The sequence below is a fragment of the Lepidochelys olivacea genome (assembly GCF_965140295.1).
Source record: "Lepidochelys olivacea isolate rLepOli2 genome assembly, chromosome: 11".
Taxonomy (NCBI): Eukaryota; Metazoa; Chordata; order Testudines; family Cheloniidae; genus Lepidochelys; species Lepidochelys olivacea.
Window position 1 is genome coordinate 10,427,882 of NC_140421.1, and position 25,971 is coordinate 10,453,852.

Here is a 25,971-nt window from a genome sequence, read left to right on the forward strand (position 1 = left end):
GCTTTTTGCTAGATTTTAAAAGAACCACTTATAAGGATTAAGTTTCAAAATACCTTTCTTGAAGTCCAGCTTAAAGGTTACAAGCAAAACAAAAGCATTTGGGGGTTAGCACAGAGGAGTCCACAAGCCAATAAGAAATAAAATAAATAACCCTAATTGCATCTTCCTAGACATTCCCTGATTTACTTACATATCTGGGGTTTCAGATAAGTAGTTCCAAGTGGGATCTGATGATTTCCATACCTGGCTTAAAGCTTCTTATAGCATTGCTGCTATGTGTCTCCTCTCTCCGGAGAACAACAACAAAGGGGAAGTTTGTTCCCCAATTTTAAAAAGTTCTAGCCCTCCCATTGGCTCTTTTGATCAGGTGTCCACTCCCTTTCTTTTACTTGTGGACTTGTTAACCCTTTACAGGTAAAGCAAGTAGAGAACAGCTACTAATGGATTTTGTAGCTAACTGGCTGGCTGGGTGTCCGTAAAAGGGAGGGCTCCACCCTTCACTTATCACAAATGCTTTGTTAGTTTGCTTTGTATTGAGCTCATTACATTAATTAATGTAAAATGGGGTATTTTGACCCAAGATAACTATATAACATGGCACAATGACAATTTCAATATCTTGTCACTTTGTGTTGCTGATAATACCTATGGATATAAATACTAACACTTTCTAAGAATTGGTATGTAACGCCAGTTGCATATGACTCGGATTCAATGTTTTATGCAAAAAATATCAATACATTTCTAATATTTATCAGTATTTTCAACAATATTTTAAGATTTTTGGGTCAGAATTTCCTTTTACAAAATCTTTATTCACACTGGGCATCAGGTAGTCAGATTTCCATGGCAATCCATGGTGTCAACAACTGAATTTAAATTATGCAATATAATTAAAAATAAATAAATTAAAACTTACAGCAAATAAGAACACATCTCTCTACCCAAATATAGGCCATAATATTGAAGAAACAACCACAGTGAGAGAGGCTAGAAAATTATTTATGCACAAAGGGTAAAATGATTAGAATAATTTCTTTACCATAAAAAGCGTATGTTTGATGTGAATAAAGCAGCATGGCCCAGTGATCATAGAGTTGCTAGGGTCTCTGAAGAACTAGATTTTTATTCCTGTGGGACTTTGAGCAAATTATGTCATCTATCTGTCCCTTGTTTTTTCCTATCTGTAATATTGGAGACAAAGACACTTGCCTTCCTTAAAGTAGTTTGAGATCTACCGATGAAAAGTGCTTTGTAAAGGTTAAGTTTATTATTATGATTATCAAAAATGAAAAGCAAGTACAGCAAAGTCAGTTTGGATCTGAAGTGAGGAACATTTCAAGAATATACTTATAAATGTAACAGATCTTAAAACTCAGCAATATGAAGCCTCCATTATTTCATGATCTCTACTCTTTAGTTGAAGGATCACTTACCTGTTCATACAATTTTTAGTTCCTCAAAGTTTGTACTTCAGCTTTAACCACAAGTTTTACTTGCTTTTCTTTTGGGGAATGTTGGGAGCAAATCCAATTCGATCAGATTTCCAGTCACTTCCATAACTATATCAAGATATAAGAATTTGCTAAGCACACACAGGAATGAAAATCCATTCAATGAACTATATTAATGAAGTGAGCTGTAGCTCACGAAAGCTCATGCTCAAATAAATTGGTTAGTCTCTAAGGTGCCACAAGTACTCCTTTTCTTTTTGCGAATACAGACTAACACGGCTGTTACTCTGAAACCTATATTAATGTTATAAATGTACTTTAAAGAGAAATCCTTCCTTTTTATCTTTGCTTCTGTTAAACAAATTACAATAAAAGTTATGTTGCTTCACAATGGGCCACATTTCTTACAGAAAAGTTAAAGCTGGCTACTTCCCTTATTGTTCTTATCCTTGCTCAGGATAGGAATTAAGTTATAAGGAAGTTTTGCTGTTCTACTTTAACAAACTGATTAAAACTGTGGCAGGGTGTGATTTTGGGTCAGAATTTCTCTCGTTCAATACATTTTCAGAGTTCAGTGAAATTGACAAAACAGACATCTAAGTGAGGCACCAGCCTATCATCTTGGCACTTGGATTCTAGCATGATTGCCAAATTAGAAACACCTTAGATCTCTAAAGACCTGTTTAAATTCTGTGTTGAGTCCCAAGAGAAAATGAGTTTAGAGCTACCCTCCTCCTTGTTTATCCATAGAAACCTCTACATGATTTGGTGCAGTTTTTCTGCTCCTAAGAGGCCCATTACTGGAATAACCGGGGTACTGGAGGTCAGGATATATTACTCCTCAGGGAATTCCATGCCAAAAAAAATAAAAATTATGCACACAATATTTTAAAATTCTGCAACATTCTGCAAATATTATTTGTCAATAAATAAATGTGGCTCCAGCATGGCAGTGGGGAGCACAGGCCACTGTCTGTATTGAGGTGGGCACCTGAAGCCTCCACCTCCCCCGCTATAGGGACTTGGCAGTGAGGCAGCACCTGACCCTGACATAGTGCAAGGGCCAGGCCTGCCCCAGAAACACCCCGGGGCCCTGCTCCTCTGCACCAGGCACACCAGGTGTGAGTGGGCAGGCTCAGGGCAGCAGGATCCAAGTGTGGGGGGATCCAGGTGTGGGGTGAGAGGTTTCTGTGTGGGGCAATCTGGGTGTGGGCTGCTCAGTGGGATATCTGGATGCACAGAGGCTCATTGGGGGGTTCCAGGTACAGGGGCAATAGGACTCTGCAGGGGATTCACGTGAAGGTGGTTGGGGATCAGCAGGTCCGGGTGTGGGGAGATGGGGCTTAGTGGGGGGGTCTGGGTGTGGGGGGCTCAGTGCGGGGAGTCTGGGTGATGAGGGAGTGGGGCTTGATGGGGTGGGGATCCAGGTACAGCTGGTTAGGGCTCAGTGGGGTGGGGGTCTGAGTGTGGGGGGCTTGATGGGGTGGGGATCCAGGTGCAGCTGGTTGGGGCTCAGTGGGGTGGGGGTCTGAGTATGGGGGGTCCAGGTTTAGGGAGGGTAGGGCATGTTAGGGTGAGGGTTCAATGTGCCTGCTTAATGGGGGAGCCCCAGCTGCTGCCAAGGAGACGCCGCATGCCAGGCTTCCGCTTCCCGCCATGATTCCCTTATCCCCTTTTCTTCCTCAACTCATCCCTCTCCCCCAACTTGCACATTCCCTTCCTCCTACCCTATTCCACTCCCCCTTCCTTCCCCACTGCCTCTTTCCCCCTTCCCTCATTTTCCCCTGCCCCCCCTTACCCAGCCTCATCGCTGGCGCTCACTGTTGCCCAGAATACAGAAAGGCTCCCAGCACATAGAAGAGGAGCATGATTGGCACTAGGATCCAGGAGGCAACGTTCAGTTGCAGAGTCAGCAGAGCCAAGAGACACAGCCTACTTCAGCTGGACAGCTCTTGCATTTGCAGAAATGAGGTGGGGCAGTGGCACGTTACCCCTTGAGCCTCCCATGCCTTGCCTCTGTTTGGGGGGCAGTCCTCCCCAAAACTGCCTATGGTTGTCATCCCCCTTCTCCGGGCACGGCTTCCCTTGGCTTCCCTGCCGTTTTCTGCAGGGAAGCACAGGAATTCTGCAGGGGGCGGTCCATTTTCTGTGGGCGCTCAGTCCCACAGAATTCCCCCAGGAATAGATAATAGTGGTTCGGGGAAGCTTGGACAGCACCACTCACTTGCAGTATGCCTGACATTCCCCGACACTAAGGGCCTGATTCAAAGTCTATTGAAGACAGTGGATATCAAGATCATAGAATTGTAGGATTGGAAGGGACCTCGGGAGGTCATCTAGTCCAGCATGCATGGCAGGACTAAGTATTATCTAGACCATCCCTGACAGGCGTTTGTCTAACCTGCTCTTAAAAATCTCCAATGATGAAGATTTTACAACCTCCCTCAGCAATTTATTCCAGTTCTTAACCACCCTGACAGTAAGTTTTTTCTAATGTCCAACCTAAACTGCCCTTGCTGCAATTTAAGCCTACTGCTTCTTGTCCTATCTTCAGAGGTTAAGGAGAACAGTTTTTCTCCCTCCTCCCTGTATCAGACTTTTATGTACTTGAAAACTGTTATGTCCCCTCTGTCTTCTCTTCTCCAGACTGAATGAGCATCTGGTCTGTGAACCACTTCTGGAGAGGGTGTCATGTAAGAGGAGGCAGTTAATATACATTTCATGACTTTCCTCGAATGCAAATATTCTAGGAGCTGATTGAGACCAGTTTTGCTATGTTTTAAGCCCAGCTGAGAATAGCTAAATGGCTACCACTGTTTAACCACTTCCTCTATTCTATAGGTCCCCAAGCTCTGAGGTGAGAGGAACATTTGGGGGGGCGTGGTGTGGCCGAGGCCAATCCCCATCTGCTTCCTGCTCTGTTCCGGCCCTGCCCCCAGCCCAGCTGTGGCCCTGGCCCCTTTACCCCATCTGTGTGTTGTGCCCCCCCTCTACCCCCCCCACCAAAGGAGCCACAGCCCTACTCCCAGCTCTGGAGGGGGCAGGGGGTGTGGACAGGGTAAGCGGGGGGGCAGGGGGCACTGCTCTATTACAATTCTTTCTTCTTGCCAGAGAAATTTATAGTAACGGATAACCAAATAAGCTCATACATCTGCCCCATCAATAAATGGTTTTGGAAAATCTGGGATATACAAACAGGGAAATGTTTGTCTTCTTGTAAGCAGTATTCCCATACCAGTTCTGAAACCAAGAAATCAAACCTTGAGCCATTTTTTTTACCTTTTATGAGAGATGTCGATCCCTAATCACAGTTAGTTATTGTCCTTTATACTTTTTCTGACCGTGATACTATCATCGAGGCATATCATTCTCTCCTCCCTAGTAGGTGTGATTGGAATGGACACTGGAGCGTTGTCTGGCCTGGTGGTGTCTCAAACTTAAATATTACATGGTTCAAACAAGAATCTTGGTTAGGGCTCCCATCCACTGAGGCAGTGCCATGCTAACCTTTGGGAGAGTGCCCAACCAAAGGCAGCCCAATCAGCAGTGCTTTAGATGAACATTCTGCCTATGCTATTCATACTGAAATGGCAGATCTGGCAGATCAGAAAACATGAGAACTATGGAAACCACAACCATGTGTGCTATGCATACAGTAAGTGTCAAAGCTTCGGATGCTGCAGATACTACTCAAGTACTCAAAATAGTTAAGTCCCAAGCAGACTGCGAAGAGCTACAAAAGGATCTCAAAAAACTGGGTGACTGGGCAACAAAATGGCAGATGAAATTCAATGTTGATAAATACAAAGTAATGCACATTGGAAAGCATAATCCCAACTATACATATAAAGTGATGGGGTCTAAATTAGCTGTTATCACTCAAGAAAGAGATCTTGGAGTTATAGTGGATAGTCTATACATCCACTGCAGCAGCAGTCAAAAAAGAGAACAGAATTTTGGGAATCATTAAGAAAGAGATAGATAATAAGACAGAAAATATCATATTGCCTCTATATAAATCCATGGTATGCCCACATTTGGAATACTGCGTGCATATATGGTCGCCCCATCTCAAAAAAGATATGTTGGGATTGGAAAAGGTTCAGAAAAGGGCAACAAAAATAATTAGGTGCATGGAACGGCTGCTATATAAGGAGAGATTAAGAAGACTGAGACTTTTCGGCTTGGAAAAGAGACGACCAAGGGGGAATATGATAGAGATCTGTAAACTCATGACTGGTGTGGAGAAAGTAAATAAGGAAGTGTTATTTACTCCTTCTCATAACACAAGAACTAGGGGTCACCAAATGGAATTAATAGGCACCAGGCTTAAAACAAAGAAAAGGAAGTAGTTTTTCACACAACGCAGTCAACCTGTAGAACTCTTTGCCAGGGAATGTTGAGAAGGCCAAGACTATAACAGTGTTCAAAAAAAGAACTAGATAAATTCATGGAGGATAGGTCCATCAGTGGCTATTATGCAGTATGGCCAGGGATGGTGTCCCTAGCCTCTGTTTGCTAGAAGCTGGGAATGGGCAACAGGGAATGGATCACTTGATGATTACTTGTTCTGTTCATTCCCTCTGGGGCACCTGGCATTGGCCAGTGTCGGAAGACAGGATACTGGGCTAGATGGACCTTTGGCCTGACTCAGTATGGCCATTCTTATGTTAGTATGTTAGTTAATAGCTGCTTAATATACAAAGAGATCTATATAGATCCTAAAAATACCAAGTACTCTATCACAGTTGCTTTAAAAAAAAAAGATTTTATTATTTCTTAATGACTCGAGCTTGCTAATGTAAGTGGCTTAAGCACATGTCTTAGCACACTGCTCTTTTCCCAGTTAATTGCCTTTCATAAGAAAGGGCAAGTGCTCTTCTGATATGATATATGTCATGCAGATGAAGTACAGTTCTGGTGTGTATTTTTATCCAAGCAGACATGAATTAGTTGTTTACCCTGTTTTTGGAGTAAGGGAGTGAGGAAGAAATGTTAGCTTTTCTGGTGGTACTTGCACTTGTCTGCATTCTGCACCATTGATGGTAGTCAGAGTTTCTTAATTGAAAAATCATTTAGTGTAATTTTAACATCAGTTCTTTTAAACTATAAAAAAATCATGGGAACCTTTAATGATCGTGCAGCCTGAAGTCCTGTTATGAGAAGTAAATGGACTCCATTTAATAGCTGGCACTCACCCTGCCATAGCAGCTTTGTCACCCTTTGAGCTGGTATTTTAGGTACTGTACTCACTACAGTATGTTAAATAAAAGGCCAAAGCCACTTTTGGATTACCATTTATCTGACTTCTTCCAATAAATTTTTCTTGCACTGTATATTTTATTTATAACTTTCTATATAGTCAACCAAATTGGATTTGTTACTTTTAAATGCTGAATTGATACAGTAAAATTATTTATTATATTTCCAGCACTCAGGAGTTTTAGATGCTTTATACTACCATAACTTGGAAATGTTGTCATTAAAGTGTGGTTACAGTTAGAAACGTGATTATAAATATGTTATTGAAGGCTTCCAGATTTTTAATACTGTCATTTCCACATCCATTTTTTCTTAGTTCACAAGTTAAAAGCTATATTTTCTTACTGCAAGTCCTGTACATTCATCCTGGGATCTACAACACGCCCTGTTCTTTCTGCCTTTAATATTGATCCTCTTGCTTTGGCTTTTTTAGTATTTTTTAAGATTTTAAAGTGCGTGTGTTTTATGATATATTATATTTAAGTGTTTATGCAGTGTCCCAAAAGCTTTCTGATTGAAGAGGATATATATAAATATGATCTATAACTAAGGCTGTTTTAGTCATGGGTACTTTTAGTAAAAGTCATGGACAGGTCACGGGCAGTAAACAAAAATTCATGGCCCGTGACCTGTCCGTGACTTGTACTATACATCCTACTAAAACTTGGGTGCTCTGGGGTAAGGGGCAGCCAAGGAGCGCTGTGGGGGCTCTGGGCAGCGGGTATCATGGAGGCACCACTGCTGCTGGGGGGAAGAGGTGGGGGCTAACGGGGCTGGCAGGCTCCCTACTCGGCTCTGCACAGCTCCCGGAAGCAGCCGGCATGTCCCTACAGCCCCTACCTAGGCAGACTCGGAGGCATGGCCGTGGGGGCTCCGCATGTTGCCTCTGCCCCAAGCGCCTGCTCCGCAGCTCTCGTTGGCCGGGAACTGCAGCCAGTTTGAGCTGCAGGGGCAGTGCACAGAGCCACCTGGCAACGCCTCTGCCTAGGAGCCGAGGGAGGAACATGTTGCTGCTTCCAGGGAGCCTTCTCTCTCCCCGTCCCCTCTCTCCGAGGTAACCGCCACCCAGAGCCCTCACCCCCTCCCTCACCCCAAGCCCAACTCCCTGCATCAGCCCTGCGCCCCCTCCCATACCCAAAATCCTGCTGTGGGGGGAGGGGTGCGGTGGCCCGAGACTGGCCCAGCAGTGGTCGGTGCACCTGAGCTGCTCAGGTGGCCCCCAAGCCAGCCGCACTGGCCTCTGCAGAAGTCCTGGAGGTCCCGGAAAGTCATAGAATCCATGGCTTCCATGACCTCCGTGACAGACTCACAGCCTTATCTATAACTATTACCTACAGCAGTAAAGATTCTGAAGTCAGTACTGTTGACACTTTCGGTATTGGTGAATGAGGAAGAGAAGAACCCACTTTGCACTTCTATGTGACGGTTGCCAGCATTAAAATACTAATTTTCAGAGATGCCAAATGATGGCATGTTGAAATACTGAAGCATTTTCCTACAGTTACTGCTGCAGTGTGGGCCACGTAAGTTCCTACTTAGATAGGCCGTTGGAATAGAAAAATGCAATGCTATCTACTCTAATAAGGAAATACACCAGTATCTTGGATAATGCTGTGATTGAGGGTAAATGTCTTTCAAGGTGATATGTTGACTCTGCATTGCTCACTGTAATATAAAAATGTGTGTTTGTCACAAAAGCAAACAATGTGGCTTGGAAAACATACAGGATATAGATTAGTTGAATAAGAAGGTGCTATTTGGAAAATTCTGTAGACAACTCCACCCCACATGGTACTTATGAGAGGAGCTGGAGCTTTTTGCCGCCAAACGCAGGGGCTCTCTTAGTTACTTTAGCATGCCATCCTTTTCTCCAGCAGAATCAACATTAGGACCTTTTGTAATTCCATAGGAACTCACTATAGCAAACTCATTCTGTCCTCTGCTGGACAAATCTCTGTCTTGCCAAGTACAGCTTATCCTGGAGCAAACCTGATTATATTAGAGCCTCCCAAGTCATGTAGCTTGTGCCTTAGTGTTCAACACTGGTGCACTATTCAGTTAGCAATGATTGATTTCTTTTCCATCTTAGAGTTGTTTGAGATTTAGGGCAGGTCTCCATTACACATTTACACTGGTGCAGTTGCACTGCTATAGTGTGTCTGGTGAGGACGCTCTAAGCCATCAGGAGAGAGCTCTCCCATCAGCTTAATAACCCCACTTCAGTCAGAGGCAGTAGTAATGTCAGCGGGAGAAGCTCGCCTGCCAACATAGCGCTGTCTACGCTGGGGGTCGGTGTTAAAGTTGGTATAACAATGTCACTCAGGGTGTGGAGTTTTCACACCCCTGCAAGACATAGTTATACTGTAGATGAAGCTATAGTGTAGGAACACAATTCTCAAAGTTAATGAGAACTGGTTGGCTAAATTGCAAGTATTTAAAATTTGGGGCAAAATTTCTCAAACACAGGATGGCTAATGTATTTTCACCATCTGAAGTTTTTTCCAATAGTTACTAGTTCCTTGTGTATTTTCTCTTTGGAAAGTATTAGAGAATCTCACTTTAATTCTAAATAGGTGTCCACAGATTTATCCAGCTGAGTTTTTTTGGGGAGAAAAGACCTGTCTCTGTTGTCTCCTATTCTGACACTGCAGCTTCGGAAGCCACTACCAGATCCCTTTTTGCCTCTGGTACCAAAAAAGATTCAAATAAGTAGCTACAAATTAGAAAACTGAATCAATGATTGCTGTTTATTTAACAGGGATTAGGGAAGTGCGAAAGCAAGAGGCTGTGCTACTGGATGTAACCAGGATTTTTGCAAGAGATTTACTAACTTCAAAGTATCAATGAGAGCTTGCAGCAGAATCTGTGGATATCATGGCAGGAGAATTACTCATTCAGTTTCAGATACAAGAGCCTGTTGGCTTCAGGATACTAAATTTTGTTCTGACTCTTTGAGAACTCTGAACTTATCTTGGAACAGTTCCTGACTTTCATCCTCCAGCTGGTTATAAAAGATTGTACAGGAGCTGGGAAAGCTTTTACAGTTTCTCATATTTAAAAAGAGAGAGAGACAATCATATCCAAGCCTGTTAAAAACAAATATAGAGGCCAGCTTGAACAGTCTCCTTCCAAAGTTTTGCCACTATATCATCTTCCTGGCAGCCTTTTCTGCTCCCCTCCTCCCTCTCCTTTTCCAGGCAAAATCCCTGCTCTAGGGAAAGAAATATGTCTCTGTGTTTTGGCAGAGAACCGCATCAAATGATTGAACTGATGAATAGGCATTTCTACTGTATCTCCTAAGGCCTTGTTTTCTGCCTTTCATTATACCTCACATTTTGACAAATGGTGAATTTTTTAAGCCAAAAGTCTCCTGCTTACTAACAACTTCTCAGTTGAGAGATTGAGCAATGCTTAATTTAAGATGAAGCACAGCTTTGTCAATTCTCCACTTTCCATGATGAATATTTTAATATAGTATAGTTTCAGATTTCATATATCATCCTTCTGCCACAGCACAGGGTAAAGATACCTTCAAATTGGAAATCTTTTTCTAGCAATTTGGGTGACTTTTTGCATCCCAAGGATATTTCTTTTCATATCACCGGAGCTCTTCTAGAACCTCCAAGAAATATTCTAGACATTTTATTTGTTCTTTTCGGTCTTAATAGTTCTTCTAGGTAACTCTTTCCCTTACGTTTGCTTTTCCTTTGATAGGTCTCTTCATGTCACTGAGACTCCAGTTTAGAAAACCATCATTATTCAGGACTGCTCTTACGCACATGACTGAGTCCCACTGAAATCAGTGCTTTCTTGATTTGGATCCTTAATGTGTTACTGAATGAAAAGAAAAATGTTTTATTTCTGCATAGCTTTAGAAGATCTAGATTTCCTAGCTAAAATATCTATACTAGCATGAAACTGGAAGAAGTGCAGTGACATCAGAAGTTACAGAACAAAATACCCCAGCCAATGAAAGAAATTGCCATATTCTAATATTATGCATCCGGGATGAAAAATTGGAGTCCTGCAATGACAAATGATCTGCTTTTTCAATTACAGCAGGTGTTCTCAAATGGGGGGTCGGGGCCCCGCAGCGAGTCGCGAAGTGATTACATGGGGAGGGGGGGTTGTGAACTGTCAGCCTCCACCCCAAACCTCGCTTTGCTTCTAGGCTTTATAATGGTGCTAAATATACAAAAAAGTGTTTTTAATTTATAAGGGGGGGGTCGCACTCAGAGGCTTGCTATGTGAAAGGGATCACCAGTACAAAAGTTTGAGAACCACCGAACTAGAGGCTAATCCTGCAATGCCTTAGTAGCTGGTAGATCATTAGTATTATTTGTCTGGAAAGTGAAAACAAAAATTAGTTCTGACCTTTGGAACTGAGAGTCAAAATGTTAATTTCCAGTTCGTGTCTGATTCAGTACAGTAATTGTTTCTGCTCTAACTGAGTATAAAACAGTTATTGTTCACTTTGGAGGTAACTCAGCCTAGATGTTTCTTTGCATAAATATTTTTTCCAGTGTTTTCTGTTTTCTGATATTTGGTAAACATACTCCAAATCACTCAATGTATCGTCAGGAATTCAATTTGTATCCAAATAAAAATTGCTGAAATGATCAAACCAAAAATAAATGCTGACTACTATCAGAGAGACATTATACCCTATATGATGCACAGAGGTAAATATAGGTTTGATTCTCCTTTGTCTTCCAGTTACTGAAGCATTAATATCATGGGCATCTTTTGTTTGAAATATGATAGCAAAATGCTACTATGAAACTAAACCACTGTTTTTGGTTTTTGTTGTAGCTACATTATACACATCCTGTATCTTGCTGGGAGTATTCCTGAATAGTAGCATACCTATATTCTTTGAGCTTTTCGTGGAGACGGTCTACCCTGTTCCAGAAGGAATTACGTGTGGCGTTGTCACCTTTTTGAGTAACATGTTTATGGGAGTGCTTTTGTTTTTTCTCACATTTTACCATAAAGGTAAGAAATATGAGCTATTTACTAAATGTAATTCTCTGTGAAGACATTCTATAAGGGGTCTATTTTGGCACTAGTGGGAGGAGGATTTACATACCGAACTCCCATTAATGCTAATTCTGTGCATAAATCTCCTGCACATCAGTGGGAAAAAAGACTTGTAATTGTTTGTCTTTACATGCATGCCAATTGAAGAATGAAATCCTTTAGTTAAAAAACAGATATCCGGACTTTTCATAGAACTCACTGCAGCAGGAAGCTATTGAGATAAACATGAGGGCTGGATTTTTACAAAGAACTGGATAAATGTTCTGGCCATTAATAACATTTGTAGCTATTCTAGATAAAAGAATAAAGCTAATCCAATCTCATGCTTCAAGGTATAAACTGCTCGCCGGTGGTGGGCAGAAAAGAATTTCTCCTCTGTCCCCACAATGTTTATCATTGAACACATGGCTGGGTAAATTATTGATGGTGGGAGGGAGTTACCTTCACAAGATATTGGCCACTGCTCTGAGTCAGAATACTGCAGTAGATGATGTGTAGTGGTCTAATATGCTAAGGTAGTCCTTTGTGTTGATATTTCCAACAAATTCTTTGTAGTTCCTTTATTATATTCATCTCTTGTGTATTATTTATTTGGTCACATAATGTGTCATTGTAATTTTGAGTGGTATATCTTGCAGATTATATTTGCATTTAGATACGAGTTACTATGGTAACAATATGAAAACCTAGATAAGTTTAGAATAAAACCCTGCAACCTCACTAATTCTTCTTTTTAAAGTTACAAATTGCTATTTTTATATGTAGAGATCAGCAAGGTTAATTTTTCTTTCGTGGTACAAGAAGAATACTTTCAACCAAAATGTATGTAGTTTGCTTTGTAAATATAAAATCTTACATGAATTCTAAGTATAATTGTCAAGACATCTCTTAATTAAAATGTTATGTTCCTAGCCAAGAGGAAAGTGGCAAACTTCACAGTAAACTGTATTTTGAAATTAAGAATATTAAATTATTGGCCAGACTTTCAGATGTCTCAATTTAGTCTCTGGGTTTCTACCTACAATTAACTGTAAAAAGGAATAATTGTAAATTCATTCTAACTTCTAACTACTATTTTGTAGGTGTAAGCTGATAGAAATCTAAACTACATTTGTGGCCTGAAAATTAAAAGCCAGTTTTTCAACAATGGGCCTGTATCTACCAGTTAAAAGTGATTTGATGTTTGTTTAGGAAACTCGTTCAAATTGCAATGATTCAATCAAATCCATATTGAGAATAGTAGTGGATGTGAACTGCATTAACACAAATATGATTGTTTCCAATATTCACAAATGAGTTGGCAAGATGAAACAAAACAAATTTGAAATATTTTCAGTATACTGTACTTCTAAATGATAAAGTCCATTGTTACGAATTCATTTTCCATTGAGTATAAGGATACAGTATATAGTGCCAAATCAATGGGTCTGAGGTCATTTTACTAAAAATAATTATTATAGTATTCTACAGTAATACCTCAAAACATGGCAGTAACATGTTGGAAAAATCATGATTTTGGACCATAATTTAGAATACTCTAGTACTTTTTTCCAGAAAGGATGTCAGTAAATACACGTGAATGCAAACATGGAAAAAACATAAGCTGTAGTCTTTTTTTTCCAAAGGAAGAAGCAGTAAGTTACACTGTTACCTTCAAGATAATGCATTCTCAATGATGCAGTGTCTCAAATTATTAAAAGCATGATCATTTATATGATCTCTAAGGTTTGATCAATGTCCATTTGATTAAATTACTGGCTTTGTTACCAAAAGAAAAATCCATTGGAAAATGAAAAATGATTTTGTAATAAAAATGCTTCCTTTTTTAAATCAGTCTTTTCTCCTCTGATTTACATACATCTTTTACTGTCAGTCCAACTAAAGTGCAGTAGAATTCTAGGCCTCTGTGTCTCACTTTCAAATCATATAATCAGTCACTAGTTTTCATTCTGATGTCTCACCTCTCTTCATATTCTGATATTAGTGCCCAATTACTAAGGCTACTGGGGAGCCAGTCATTAGAGTTTTCTAGCAGACTGAAGATTCTGATGCAGATTATTAGAATGTGAGATTTAAGACTTTAGAATCCCTAATCTAACTTCTTAGCACTGTATTCTAGTATCAAAAGCCCAGTCTCTCCATATTGTTTCATGTTTTCTTCACTGTTCTAGTTTTTTTGTTTTTTTTAAACTTTGGACTTTTTATAATGTGTTAGCATGAATTGACTAGTGCTCTAATGATTTTTCCACGGTATGCATCCGATGAAGTGAGCTGTAGCTCACGAAAGCTCATGCTCAAATAAATTGGTTAGTCTCTAAGGTGCCACAAGTACTCCTTTTCTTCCAATGATTTTTGTAGTACAAAAAGAGAAGGTTTAAAATAGGTCATAAAATTCTCAGCCTTTTTTGATGTTTGATTTAGATTATGTTCAGTCTAGTTAAGCACAAGTATAATTTTCTGAGTTAGTTAGTTAGTTATGTGAGGCATGTTTCTGATAACTTCTGGGAATACAGCAGTCCTACTTAAACTAACAAAGAGTTTTAGTGAGGCATGTCTAAGTTTACTACATGAATAGAGACGGGTTTTTACGGGGTAGGTTTTGTACTGCCATTTTCTGGGGTTTGGTTTCTCGAGCTTTCTGATGTTGTGTTTTTGCGTTCCAGAACATACATTGTGCTTTACCTTTAGCCACATGAATTATGGATTAAACTAAGCAGCAATGCTGGAGCCTTTAATATGATTACTAAACCGTAAGAGAGCATTTAGAATTCTGTAGAAATACTGAATGAGGCAAAAGACCATCCTCCAGTAAAACTGATGCTTCTTCAGTAACTTATGGCAGAGACAAAGTACTAAAACAAAGGGAATTGCTATGCCTTTGCTTTCTGATTAAAATGGCTAAACTAATAAATATTGATCAGTGGGGAGGATTCTTCAAACCTACAAGATGCACGCTCTTAAGAGCTCTTACACATTACATTTAATTGTTACAAAGAGGTCTCTTGAGAGTTTTTTATGGGACCTTTATAACTTTAATAGTTTTACTGCACAAAAGTTTCTGTTGAGAAATTAGCTTTCCAATCCAAATTATGTAGCTGAACTGATGCATAATCAAAGTGCTGTTTATTATCCTTTTCATATTTTAGCCAGTAGAAATCTAAGGACTTGGGTACACTTACCCTTAAACGAGACCACGGCATGATAGGGTGTGAAACTATCCAGCTCTAGCTGGGTATACCCTGCCAATGTGTGTTAACAGTTTGCTAGAGCACTTTGAGCTAGTTCTGTTTCAGTGAGGACTAGATCAGAGTGCTCTAATTAATGGTTAACACGTGTCACCATTGTGTTTGTTTTAGAGTAGCAGCCGTGTTAGTCTGTATTCGCAAAAAGAAAAGGAGTACTTGTGGCACCTTAGAGACTAACACATTTATTTGAGCATAAGCTTTCGTGAGCTAGAGCTCACTTCATCGGATGCATTTCTTATTGTGTTTGTGAATAGTTAGACTATGGCAGCTTTCCACGGTGTATGCAATTGTTTGTGTAGACAAGTCCTAAGAAGCAATTAGACTGCTGTTTAAGGTTGGTTTTCTTTTCCCTACTGTCATCACTGAAAAGTTTGCAGATGACTCAAAAATTGTGGGAGTGGCAAATAATGAAGAGGACAGAGATCACTGATTTAGAGCAATCTGGATCAGCTGGTAAACTGGGCAGAAGCAAATAATATGCGTTTTAATATGGCTAAATGTAAACGTATACATCTAGGAACAAAGAATGTAGGCCATACTTGCAGGGATGGGGGGTCTTTGTTCTAGAAAGCAGTGACTCTGAAAAAGATCTGGTGGATCATGTCATGGTGGATAAGCTGAACATGAGCTCCCAGTGTGATGCTCTGGCCCAGAGAGCTAATGCGATCTTGGGATATACAAACTGGAGAATCTTGAGCAGGAGTAGAGAGATTATTTTACCTCTGTATTTGGCACTGCTTTGACCACTGCTGGAATACTGTGTCCAGTTCTGGTTTCCACAATACAAGAAAGATGTTGATAAATTGGAGAGGGTTCAGAGGAGAGCCATGAGAATGATTAAAGGATTAGAAAATATGCTTTATAGCGATAGACTCAAGGAGCTCAATCCATTTAGTTTAACAAGGCGAAGGTTATGAGGTGACTTGATTAACAGTCTATAACTTTTAATAGTGAGAGTAAATAACCATTGGAAAAGTTTACCAAGGGTCATGGTGGATTCTCCATCACTGACTGTTTTTAAATCAGTATTGGTTCTTCTTCGAGTGATGGTCCCTATAGTATTCCACTCAGGGTTATACGCATGCACCCAGAACCAGAGCTTTTCAAAATAGCAGTTTCCATTGCTCCACACATGCACCCTTGCTCCACCTCATGGTTTTGACTGAAGCAATAAAGAGTGAGGCAGACCGACCATGGCCTCAGTTCCTTCTCATCACCGCATGGTCTGAGTCAGAGCCTCTTCTGTTCTCTCTTCTCTTGTGACGCACTTTCCTAATTTCAGGAGAAAAGACTGTTTTATTCTTGTATAGTTAGTGTTTTGTTATTTTTGTAGTAGTTTTAGTGGTAGTGGTAGTTCAGGACTTTAAGGATTTTGGGAAGCCATTTTTGCCGGTTTCCTGCCCTCTTCCCCATCAGCACCCACACCTGGGTACTGAAATATGCCAAAGATACCAGAGTTCAAGATCTGCACTTCCTGCCCTCGCTCGTTTCCCATCAGTGACTAGCACCAGCGCTGCCTTTGCTGCTTGGCGAAGCCCACATCGCATCCAGGTGCAGTATCTGTCTCTCCTTCCCAGCCCATATCCAGGAAGGCTGTGCTCTCCATCTCAGGAAACACCTCACAGATGTTGCCATAAGGCCGCGGTTGGATCCAGGCTGGGGAGCCCCTCTCTCCCTGAATATTGACCTGAGCATCAAGAAGCGCACCTCCTACCATGGTGCTCCAGTCCAGTTCTGTTGGTACCAGCACTACGGACCCTGTGCAGGGGCCTAGCCATGAGGCAAGGAAAAGTGCATAAGCATGACAGTAAGTCTTCCTCAAGACCTATGAAGGATGCTGCATCCTCCATAGGTTCTAGCCACGGAAAAGTGGCGCATTCCACGGCATGTAAACACAACAAGAAGTCACATAGAACCTTGGATCCGCCGATCCTGGTTACCGAACTGCGTACCCCTTCCGGATCGATACCCCCAAAGTCATGGGAATCATTGGTTCAGAGGCAATCCTCCATTCCTGCCCTGGTTTTGGCCCCAGCTCTGTCTGTGGAGCGCATGCTGCTGACACTAGGGAGGCTCAAGTCAGCTCTTGGTCCTCCTGAGCTGTTTGACCTAGATGAGGTGAGGTCCCACGTCTCCTGGTGCATTCTCCTCATCAGAGACCCCACTCCCCAGCTTTGGACTTGCTGCTTTCGGGTCATGTTTCTGAGCATTCTCCTGAGACTCACAGGGTTCCGACTGACATATGTAGGGAAGCCACATGGAGTTCAGCACATATCTTTTCTTACCATTATGCCCTAGAGCAAGACTCTGCGATGGGTGCCTCATTCAGTGTGGCTGTTCTCCATTCCACAGTGCCATCTTCTTCCTTGCACCCTCTCAGCAAGATACTGCTTGTCAATCACCCTCAGTGGAATACAATAGGGTACATCACTCGAAGAAGAAGAGAACTTCCAGTTACCTGTAAGTGGAGGTTCTTTAAGGTGTGTTGTCCCTATCTCTATTCCAATCCTGCCCTCCTTCCCCTCTGCTGGAGATCTGTTCCATTTGCAGTGGCAAAGGAACTGACAGTGCAAACAGTGTGCCCCACCCTATATCACCTTGGTCGAAACCATGAGGCAGAGCAAGGGTGCATGCGTGGACCAATGGACACTACTACTTTGAAACGCTCCAGCTCCAGGTGCATGGCACCACGCGTATATCTCTCAGTGGAATACAGATAGGAACTACACATCTCAAGAACCTCCACATATAGGTAAGTAACCTCCTCATATTTTTCTAAAAGTTCTGTTCTAGGAATTATTTTGGGGAAGTTCTGTGGCTTGTGTTATACTGGTGGTCTGACTAGATTATCATAATAGTGTCTTTTGGCCTTAGAATCTATGAAAGGTGAATTAATAAGTTAATAAATTAATTAATGGTATTGAGGTTTTTTAAAAAGAAATCCGTAACATCTCATAAAATATTTCATCCACCTCTCAATCCCATACATTGTTACTGTTTTGTTATTAGAGCAGAGCTAGCTTAAAGCCATCAGTTAAACTTTTAGTTTCCAGTATTTAAGTCCTGATTGCTTCGATGGTGAAGATGTTATATGAACTTCTGAAATTGCATTTTTTGTTTTGTTTTACAGAGTTGTCCTGGTTCAACTGGTGCCTACCAGGATCATGTTTGCTCAGCCTACTCCTCATTCTGTGTTTCAGGGAATCCTATGATAGACTTTATCTTGATGTCGTTGTCTCAGTTTAATAGCACAGAAGTGACAGAGTTTTGAGAGAGACTGGAAATCGATGCTGCACTCTGCACATTGCTTGGAATTGCACAGTTGTATGGCGGAAAAAGCAAAGAAACTACAAAATTTTAAATGTGGTTTTACCAGACTATGAAGCTATTTTTTTAAAACATCTGTTGACTTGATCTTTATTACAGACTTGATAAACAGTGTGGTACAGTTGGGAATAAGAGTATCCTAAAATACACAAGTGGACTATATCTGATGTGTATATTCTAGTCAGAACTGTGATATCTTATTTAAAAAACAATACTTGCAGCTATTAAGTGTACAGATTTTCTGTGCCAACTCAAACCACTTAAAGAGATGCCAAGGTACCAGTAACCTTTCCATCTTCTATCAGAATACGAATAATGAATAACCTTTTAAAAAACATCTATAACTCAAATAGGTAACACATTTAAATATTAAAAGGCCAGCAAACATAGAAGCTAAAATAATGTGGTTTTGCTGCACTACACTATGTTCTAACAAAGCCATTTCTGGTGAGACTTTGGTACCTGGGTTTTCAATCATATTGACTAATCTTAGCAGTCCTTGCACTGTTGTTAGAAATGCTTCAAGTTTCACTCCAGAACAAGTGTGTACTGAATGGTAAGTGCAGTTTTAGTTATACAGTAGTTGCGACTAAAAGTCACCATAGCTGACAGTAGCATCTGAAATTCTGCAATTTTTCCATATGCTTAGAATAGGAAAGAACTATGGTATCTCAGATGTCTCTGTTGATAAAGGTTGATGATGTAATGGATACCACTATACTTCTCTTTCATCTCCAATTAATACTGTGAACCCCAATTTCATGCCACTAAATAATGTAGGTGTGTAGAGCCAAATCCCGTTAAGTTTAGGTTTAGTAAAGGTTTTAGGGTTTGGGCTATAGTGCATGTGTATTTTTAAGATTAGTTTACAATTATGGGTACCTAAGTTATGTTTTTTAAATATCCAGTTCTTTAAAAGTGGCATTTTTCTGAAATGTCTTTGGACTTTGTGAGGTGCTCTTGTTAGCAGCGAAATGACAAATCATGTGGAATATTTTGTTTCATGAATTCTGGCATAATCTGGGAAGTACAGTGCCAAGCAGAAAATTGTGGTCAGTCTGGCCCTTACTTGAACAGAGCTATTTAAGACACTTTGAGTAGTTTTTTAACTCAATTTTAAACTGATTAGTAATTTCTGAATTCTTATAATTCAGTTCAAAAATATTTACGGCATTTCCATTCTGAGTATGTTCCTGTACTCTGTGTAATGTGTGTGTGCACATGTATATTTGAACAGATGTGTGTGTATAATATTTATATGTTGTATATAATTATATAATATATAAATATTGTATGTAGAGTGTGTTTATAGGTTTATTTAAAAATCATGTCTTTGGATGGGGATATGCCACTGTTTGTAACTAAAGCTATTATTTCAGTGAATGAAGTTGCACCCATATACCAACTGTGACATGAGTTTTATTTCACTGGATGAATGTCTTTTCTTAATGTAACCATTTGATATAGAGGGATATGTACATGTTTGAGAGCATTGGCATGTAATGTTCTGCTTCAGTGAGAAATCTGAATCAAACGCACTCCACTCCTGTGAGGGGCTCTGCTCTGCCACTTGTGAGTAATACAGCCACTGTAACTCAAAAAAATAAAAGCTGAACTGTGCATTACCCTTCAGCTATGTATCCATTTGTTCTGTCTGCCCTCATTAGAGAGTGAATATTTCATTGACATTTTAAATTCAAAATTGTATTCATGCAGTAAAATGAAATAAGTTATTTCAGATCATCTGCTTTTATTGTTTTCAATGAAATGGGCACATTTACCATAGCAGGTAATGGGATGTTGTGACCTTGTTTATTGGCTACATCAGCTATTACAAGATCAGAGTTATTCCTTGAAAGGCACTAGTCAGATAATGGAGCTACCTGTATTGAGATATCCTAAATAAATTTAATCAGCGTGTTCAAGCGGCTGAAGAAAACTGGCAAAGTACAGTTGGACATATCCTTTTACCGTCTTCACCAGTTGATTGGTACAAAGGTGTTAACCATCCAGCTTTCTTGGCTATGTTCTACTATATTTAGCTAAAGCCACCACTTTACAGTCCTTACTCAACCAGCATTTCCATTTGAGCCTGATGGAGCTTTTGCCTGAGAAAGAACTACAGGAGCAGATCCCAATTATATAAAGAAGTTCTCCCATAGGTAAGAGTCTGCTGCTATGATAAATAGAAATTAATTTTCAGACTTGAGGACTTCATCAGATCAACATATCTTTGGGTGGCAGGTGGGGGAGAATGTGTTGGAGGACAGAGGATGGGGGAAATATAAAATACTGTGGCTTTGTTAGAGTTAGAGTGCACTTTGACATGATCTTTAAAATAGCTCAGATCTTCATTTGACTGCACAAAAAGCATTCTCCCCCACTGAATCCAAGCCAGCAGCCCTTACTCAGGTAGAAATCCAGCTGAAGCCAATGAGAGTTTGCCTGACTAACAATTACCAGAGCAGGCTAGCTGTTAGTATATTTGACTTTGTGAGGGTAAAAGTTATCTTGGTTAATCAGGTCTTACTGAAAGAGACAATGGGAGGGTTTTAAATATTGCTTATATATTAATATTGAGTAGTCCCAGAAAAGATTCAGAAATTAAATATAAAATATTTCATATTTATTATTCAGCAGTAAAAAAGCACATCAATTTTTGGAAGTGCAACTTAGTTTTAATTGTCCCTCTAATTTTCAGTGAGTACTGACATTGATTGAAATCAAACACATCTGACCATAACTGTAATTGATTTTAACAGGAAAATACTCTCAGAAAAGACAATATTCCCTTTCTCCTCTTGGCTGAGAGTTATTTCCTGTAGAAATCCAGAAGAGCAATTTTTCCTAGCCCTGATATGTGGAAAGCTACTAGAATATGGACAATTATGCTGTATTTTGTGTTGAAAATGTGAGCAATGAGGCTGTGCAGTTCCCATTTCTCTCTTGTAATAGATCTTTGTTTTAAATAGCTAGTTACATTCTAGGCTGCTCCTCAGTTTTCTCTGGCTCCATAATAACTGTAAATTCAACTTCCAGCTATGCTGCTTTTTTCCTTTGACCGGCTCATGAGCTGTACTATTTCTCTTGCTGCTAATGAGGTAGGTAAGAATTAGAAGGATTGGGCTTCACTTCCATCTCTATTTTCTGTCTCTCTTCAGTTCCCTCTCCACCCCATCCCCCACCACTTCTTCCCTCTTGTTTCCTTTCTCCTTCCTTTTTCCTTCCTTTATGGCCTTTTCTCTCTTAAATGTGTGTCCATACAAGTACCACAGAAGCAGAGCTTTCTGAATTTCCAGTTCAGTTCTAGAGAGAAGGGTTGGCCAGGCATCTATGTGATATTCAAAGAAAATTATTTTCTGTGGTAGAAAATCAACTGAACATAAAGTGCAGTATCCAAGGATTTTAGGTACTGTAATATACTGTACTGGATATAGAGCATATACAGATACAAACTATATATGTAGTTCCTGTATCCATAGAATATGAAGGAGGAAATTATGGATATTGGATGTCCTAAATCCCTAAGTATCTGGGAAAATTTCAGCCTATATATATGGTTTGTATCCACAGTGCTTTGGAGAGACTGTTTTGTACAGATTCAGTTGTTTGGAAATGGGCTGGAGATGTCCTGTCTCTCTGTAGGACATTTTAAAATTGAAATACCAGGTCACATTTGTCAAATACAATTAAAAGTTGGTTTCAGAGTAGCAGCCGTGTTAGTCTGTATTCGCAAAAAGAAAAGGAGTACTTGTGGCACCTTAGAGACTAACCAATTTATTTGAGCATAAGCTTTCGTGAGCTACAGCTCACTTCATTGGATGCATCCGATGAAGTGAGCTGTAGCTCACGAAAGCTTATGTTCAAATAAATTGGTTAGTCTCTAAGGTGCCACAAGTACTCCTTTTCTTTTTTTAATTAAAAGTTTGTTTCTTGATGCTCAGAGAGGTACTTGAGTGTAGAACCATGTTAATAACCATGATTTTGCTTGTGACTAGATTCCAAGAAGTAGTGACCACCAGCAGCTCTCATCAAATCCAGTGAGGAATGCATTCAGTGTGTGACCTGCTGATGTTCAGCACCTCTGATCAGACTCCTATAGATTTGTCAGACACACTGTCCCTTGTGCAGTCTTCTATACAATAGCAACATGTGAATTGCCAAGCAACTTTCAAATAATGGGCATTATTTTATGGTAACTCTATTGGGAAAACAGTAGTCACTACATGGAAACTTGTATGAGCATTACCATGTTTCTATCCTGGAAACTTGGGAATTTACCACATGCCACTGTTGCACGTAAGAAAGAGACTGTATTGTATTGTCTCTCTGGGGTATCTTGAAGGAGCTGTACTACCTGGAGTGTGTGTTTATGGAGAACATTTGGACTAAGCAAAAAGTGAATACATATTCTTACATTGTAAAAAGAATAAAAAAGTTGGTCTGTGTGTGTATATTGGCTGTTACCGAAAAGGGTGGAAAGATACAAGATTTGTGATATGTGAATAGGAATTAGATGTTTTATCCTATGGCTTTTGACATCCTATAAAGCTGTGAGAGCAGCAATTTATTAATAAATCTGCTATTTCTCATTGAGTCATTTTTTTAAACTTAAGAGAAAAACAAATGTTGACTAGTTTGTGTCAGACAATTGGTTTTAGATGCTGTTTTTGTTTAGTTTATTAGATTGGTTAGAATCTAAATATAATTCACTGTAATTGTTTGGCAGGTTAACTAGTACGTTGGTGTGAAAATGCCAGAAATTCACAACACCATTGATGGATGTATAGCTGGTGTGGTTAGAATTTTGTGTTGAATATCATTGTGTTAAGTTTTTTAAAGTACCAGTGTAATCTCTCTCTTTCTCTCTCGCAAATGGCAGTTACGCATAATCACATAGGGCTAAGAGCTCACCCCATTAAAATGAATGGGAATTTTGCCATTATCTTCAATGGGTCCAGGATATAGCAGAATCATAGAAATGTTCCAGTCCAACTCCCTGCGCTGGGGCAGGACCAAGTAAACCTAGACCATCCCTGAAAGGTGTTTGTCGAACTTGTTCTCAGAAACCTCCAATGATGGGGACCAGAGTCAAGGACCCTTGCTATCATAAAGAGAAAAACTCTGAAATTATAACAGTACCCACACCACTCTGATCAATCTTATTTGTTTGTCTTTAGCAAGTTGATGCTATTATTGATGAGATGCTGGTTCACATTTTGGGCAATGGTGGTCTCCCAGCATCTGTAAAACATGAAAAAGCCTCACTTAAGTTTGCTATTTTAGGAGGCGTAGGAGTATCTGTTTTGATTCGTGAAGGAGTATTGCTGTTAGGTAACATCAGTGGAGGATACAGAGGCCACAGTGAAATCAGAAAACCTGTCAGTCTGCTTACAGCATTTACACTTTGCATTTTAAGGCAGATGAAACAATAATAAATGAAGGGGAAAATTCATCTTTATTTGAAGTTTTAACAAGCAAAAGTAAATATTTGTGTAGATGTTTTGATTCCTGTTTTTATCTTGGATCACTGCTATGTTTGTGACAGTACATTCTGACATAAATTTTTTCTGAATTCCATGATCCCACATCAATGCACCCTTTTTTTTAACTAGATTTGCATACAGGTTCTAAGCAAAGTGAACACTACATTAAAAGAAAGCAGCATTGCAGAAAATATCTGTAGCAAGACTGTGGCAGATATTGGTCCAGAAGAGATGGTGAATGGATGCGATGGCCAAAGTTTCCATAAGTGACTGGTGATATGGGGTGTCTCCATTTTTGGTAACCCACCTTGAAACCTCTTAAAGAGCCTGATTTTCAGAAAGCACTTGGCACTCTTTCCTGGAAGTCATTAAGGTGTCTCAAGATGGGCACCTACAAATCAAAGCTCCCAAAACCAAATCACTTCTGAAGAGCTTGACTGATTTTTTTTTTCATTTTGGATCTGGAAATAATTTATAAACACATAATTTATTCCATCAGTATTTCTTCCTCACTCCCTGCACAGGTGTTGTATGTTCATAACACTTCAGGAAATATGATTGCTGGGTTAATTGTTAAAGCTTCCATTCGGCAGTCATCCTTGAGATGTTTGTTTAGAAGACAGTAATTGACCTTGCATACAGGAGAGTAAACATAAATTTGTTTTGTCTTCCCTGTGTTCCTCACTTGCCTACTTTCACATACTTTCTTTATATTGCTTCAATGGATTGTCACAGTAGGTTAACAGATGAGTTGAAAGTGTGTTTGCTAGCATAAGTACCATAAAATCCTTCTTGATATGCCCTGTACATGCAAACTTTCTCCAGGATGCAGTAACATTCTTTGTGCTGGAATGATACTATACCGGTGTGACAAACACAGTAGTCAGCTTTTACTTGCGTGATGCTGTTTTTTTCAAAGTGTAGGAGTCAGAGTGTGTGGCTTACTCTTTTCAGTAGACTCTCTTGTTTTTACAGTGTTTAGCCATTGTTCGCTCTGAGTGACTTCTCTACATCTATTTGATATGTTCATTTTTTTCACTGTTCCATAATGAGTATTGGAATTTCATGGATGACTTTCACCTGTTCTTATTCAGAGCTTTTCCCCTAGATTGTGGCATTCCCTCTAACCTTAGTTCCACCGTACATAAAAGTCAGAAGAAATGGTTTTCCTTTGTAGATGGTTCATATGTAGAGGTGATGGGTAGTTTTGTTGTTAAAGCACAGGACTGGGAGTCAGGACTTGCTCTGACAAACTATAAGTTCTTGGGGAAATCACTTAACCTCTTTGTGCCTCAGTTTTCTCAGCTGTAAAATGGATATAATACCTCCCTACCCCATTAAGATGTTGTGATGCTGAACTTGCTGTTTGTAAGGAGTTTTGAGATCCTCTGATGGAACATACTAGCTCTAGAACTGCAAAATATTGTTTATATCAGGTGTTCCTATACGTTCTTCAGGTTTTTATTAAAGTGACTCTTTATTGAGAACATAGAGCCCGATACTGTGGAGTTACTGAACTCTCTTGGAAGTCATCAGGCATTGAGAGCACACAGCATTATTCCCATATATGGCATATAAGTGTATATTTCCATACATTTAGAACTGCCTCTGACAGGATGGGTAACCTCAGCAAAAGCAAAGTGATCAGAAAAGATGGTGTACCATGAATCGATGATCTTAGAGGATGATGGGTGGGTGGGTGTCAGAGGGTGAGTGGGTCATCTGGTTTTAGCAGTGCACCTATATTTCATAGGCTCTTCTACTGCAAAGTCACCTTTTAAGAGCTGCTTGTCATACCCATTGGTTATTTAACTGTCCTTTGAATTGGTTTTGAAATTCTGATTGCCCTTTGATATTGTCCTCATTTGTTCTAATTGCCTATGAACTTAATACAACTATCTTGGGTTTAAATTTATGTCAAATGGATGGGTCAGGAAAGAGCCAAAGACATTTTAAGAATTAGAGAAGCTTCTTGAAAATTGATGAGTCATGTTGCAGATGCTTACTGTGCCCTTGGCAAGAAGCATAGCAAGCTCTCTCACGTTGCAGGAATTTGCCTCGTGGGGCTTTATGTTCATATCATTAAATGGAAACCCAGCAAAATTTCACTAACAGCTCTCTGATTATCCCAAGCTCTTTAACTAACTGTACTTTTCT

At 39.9% G+C, this 25,971-nt stretch overlaps 1 protein-coding gene across 1 annotated transcript in view; it reads left to right on the forward strand.

The window, feature by feature from the left end:
• SLC49A4 (solute carrier family 49 member 4) overlaps window positions 1–19,960 on the forward strand; it is a 152,706-nt gene extending 132,746 nt beyond the window's left edge. Inside the window, exons 8-9 of the mRNA XM_084642531.1 lie at window positions 11,529–11,711; window positions 18,132–19,960. Coding sequence (XP_084498657.1) covers window positions 11,529–11,711; window positions 18,132–18,247 — 299 coding nt within the window. The 3' untranslated portion in view covers window positions 18,248–19,960. The remainder of the gene's footprint in view (window positions 1–11,528; window positions 11,712–18,131) is intronic.
• Window positions 19,961–25,971: the final 6,011 nt, after the last annotated feature.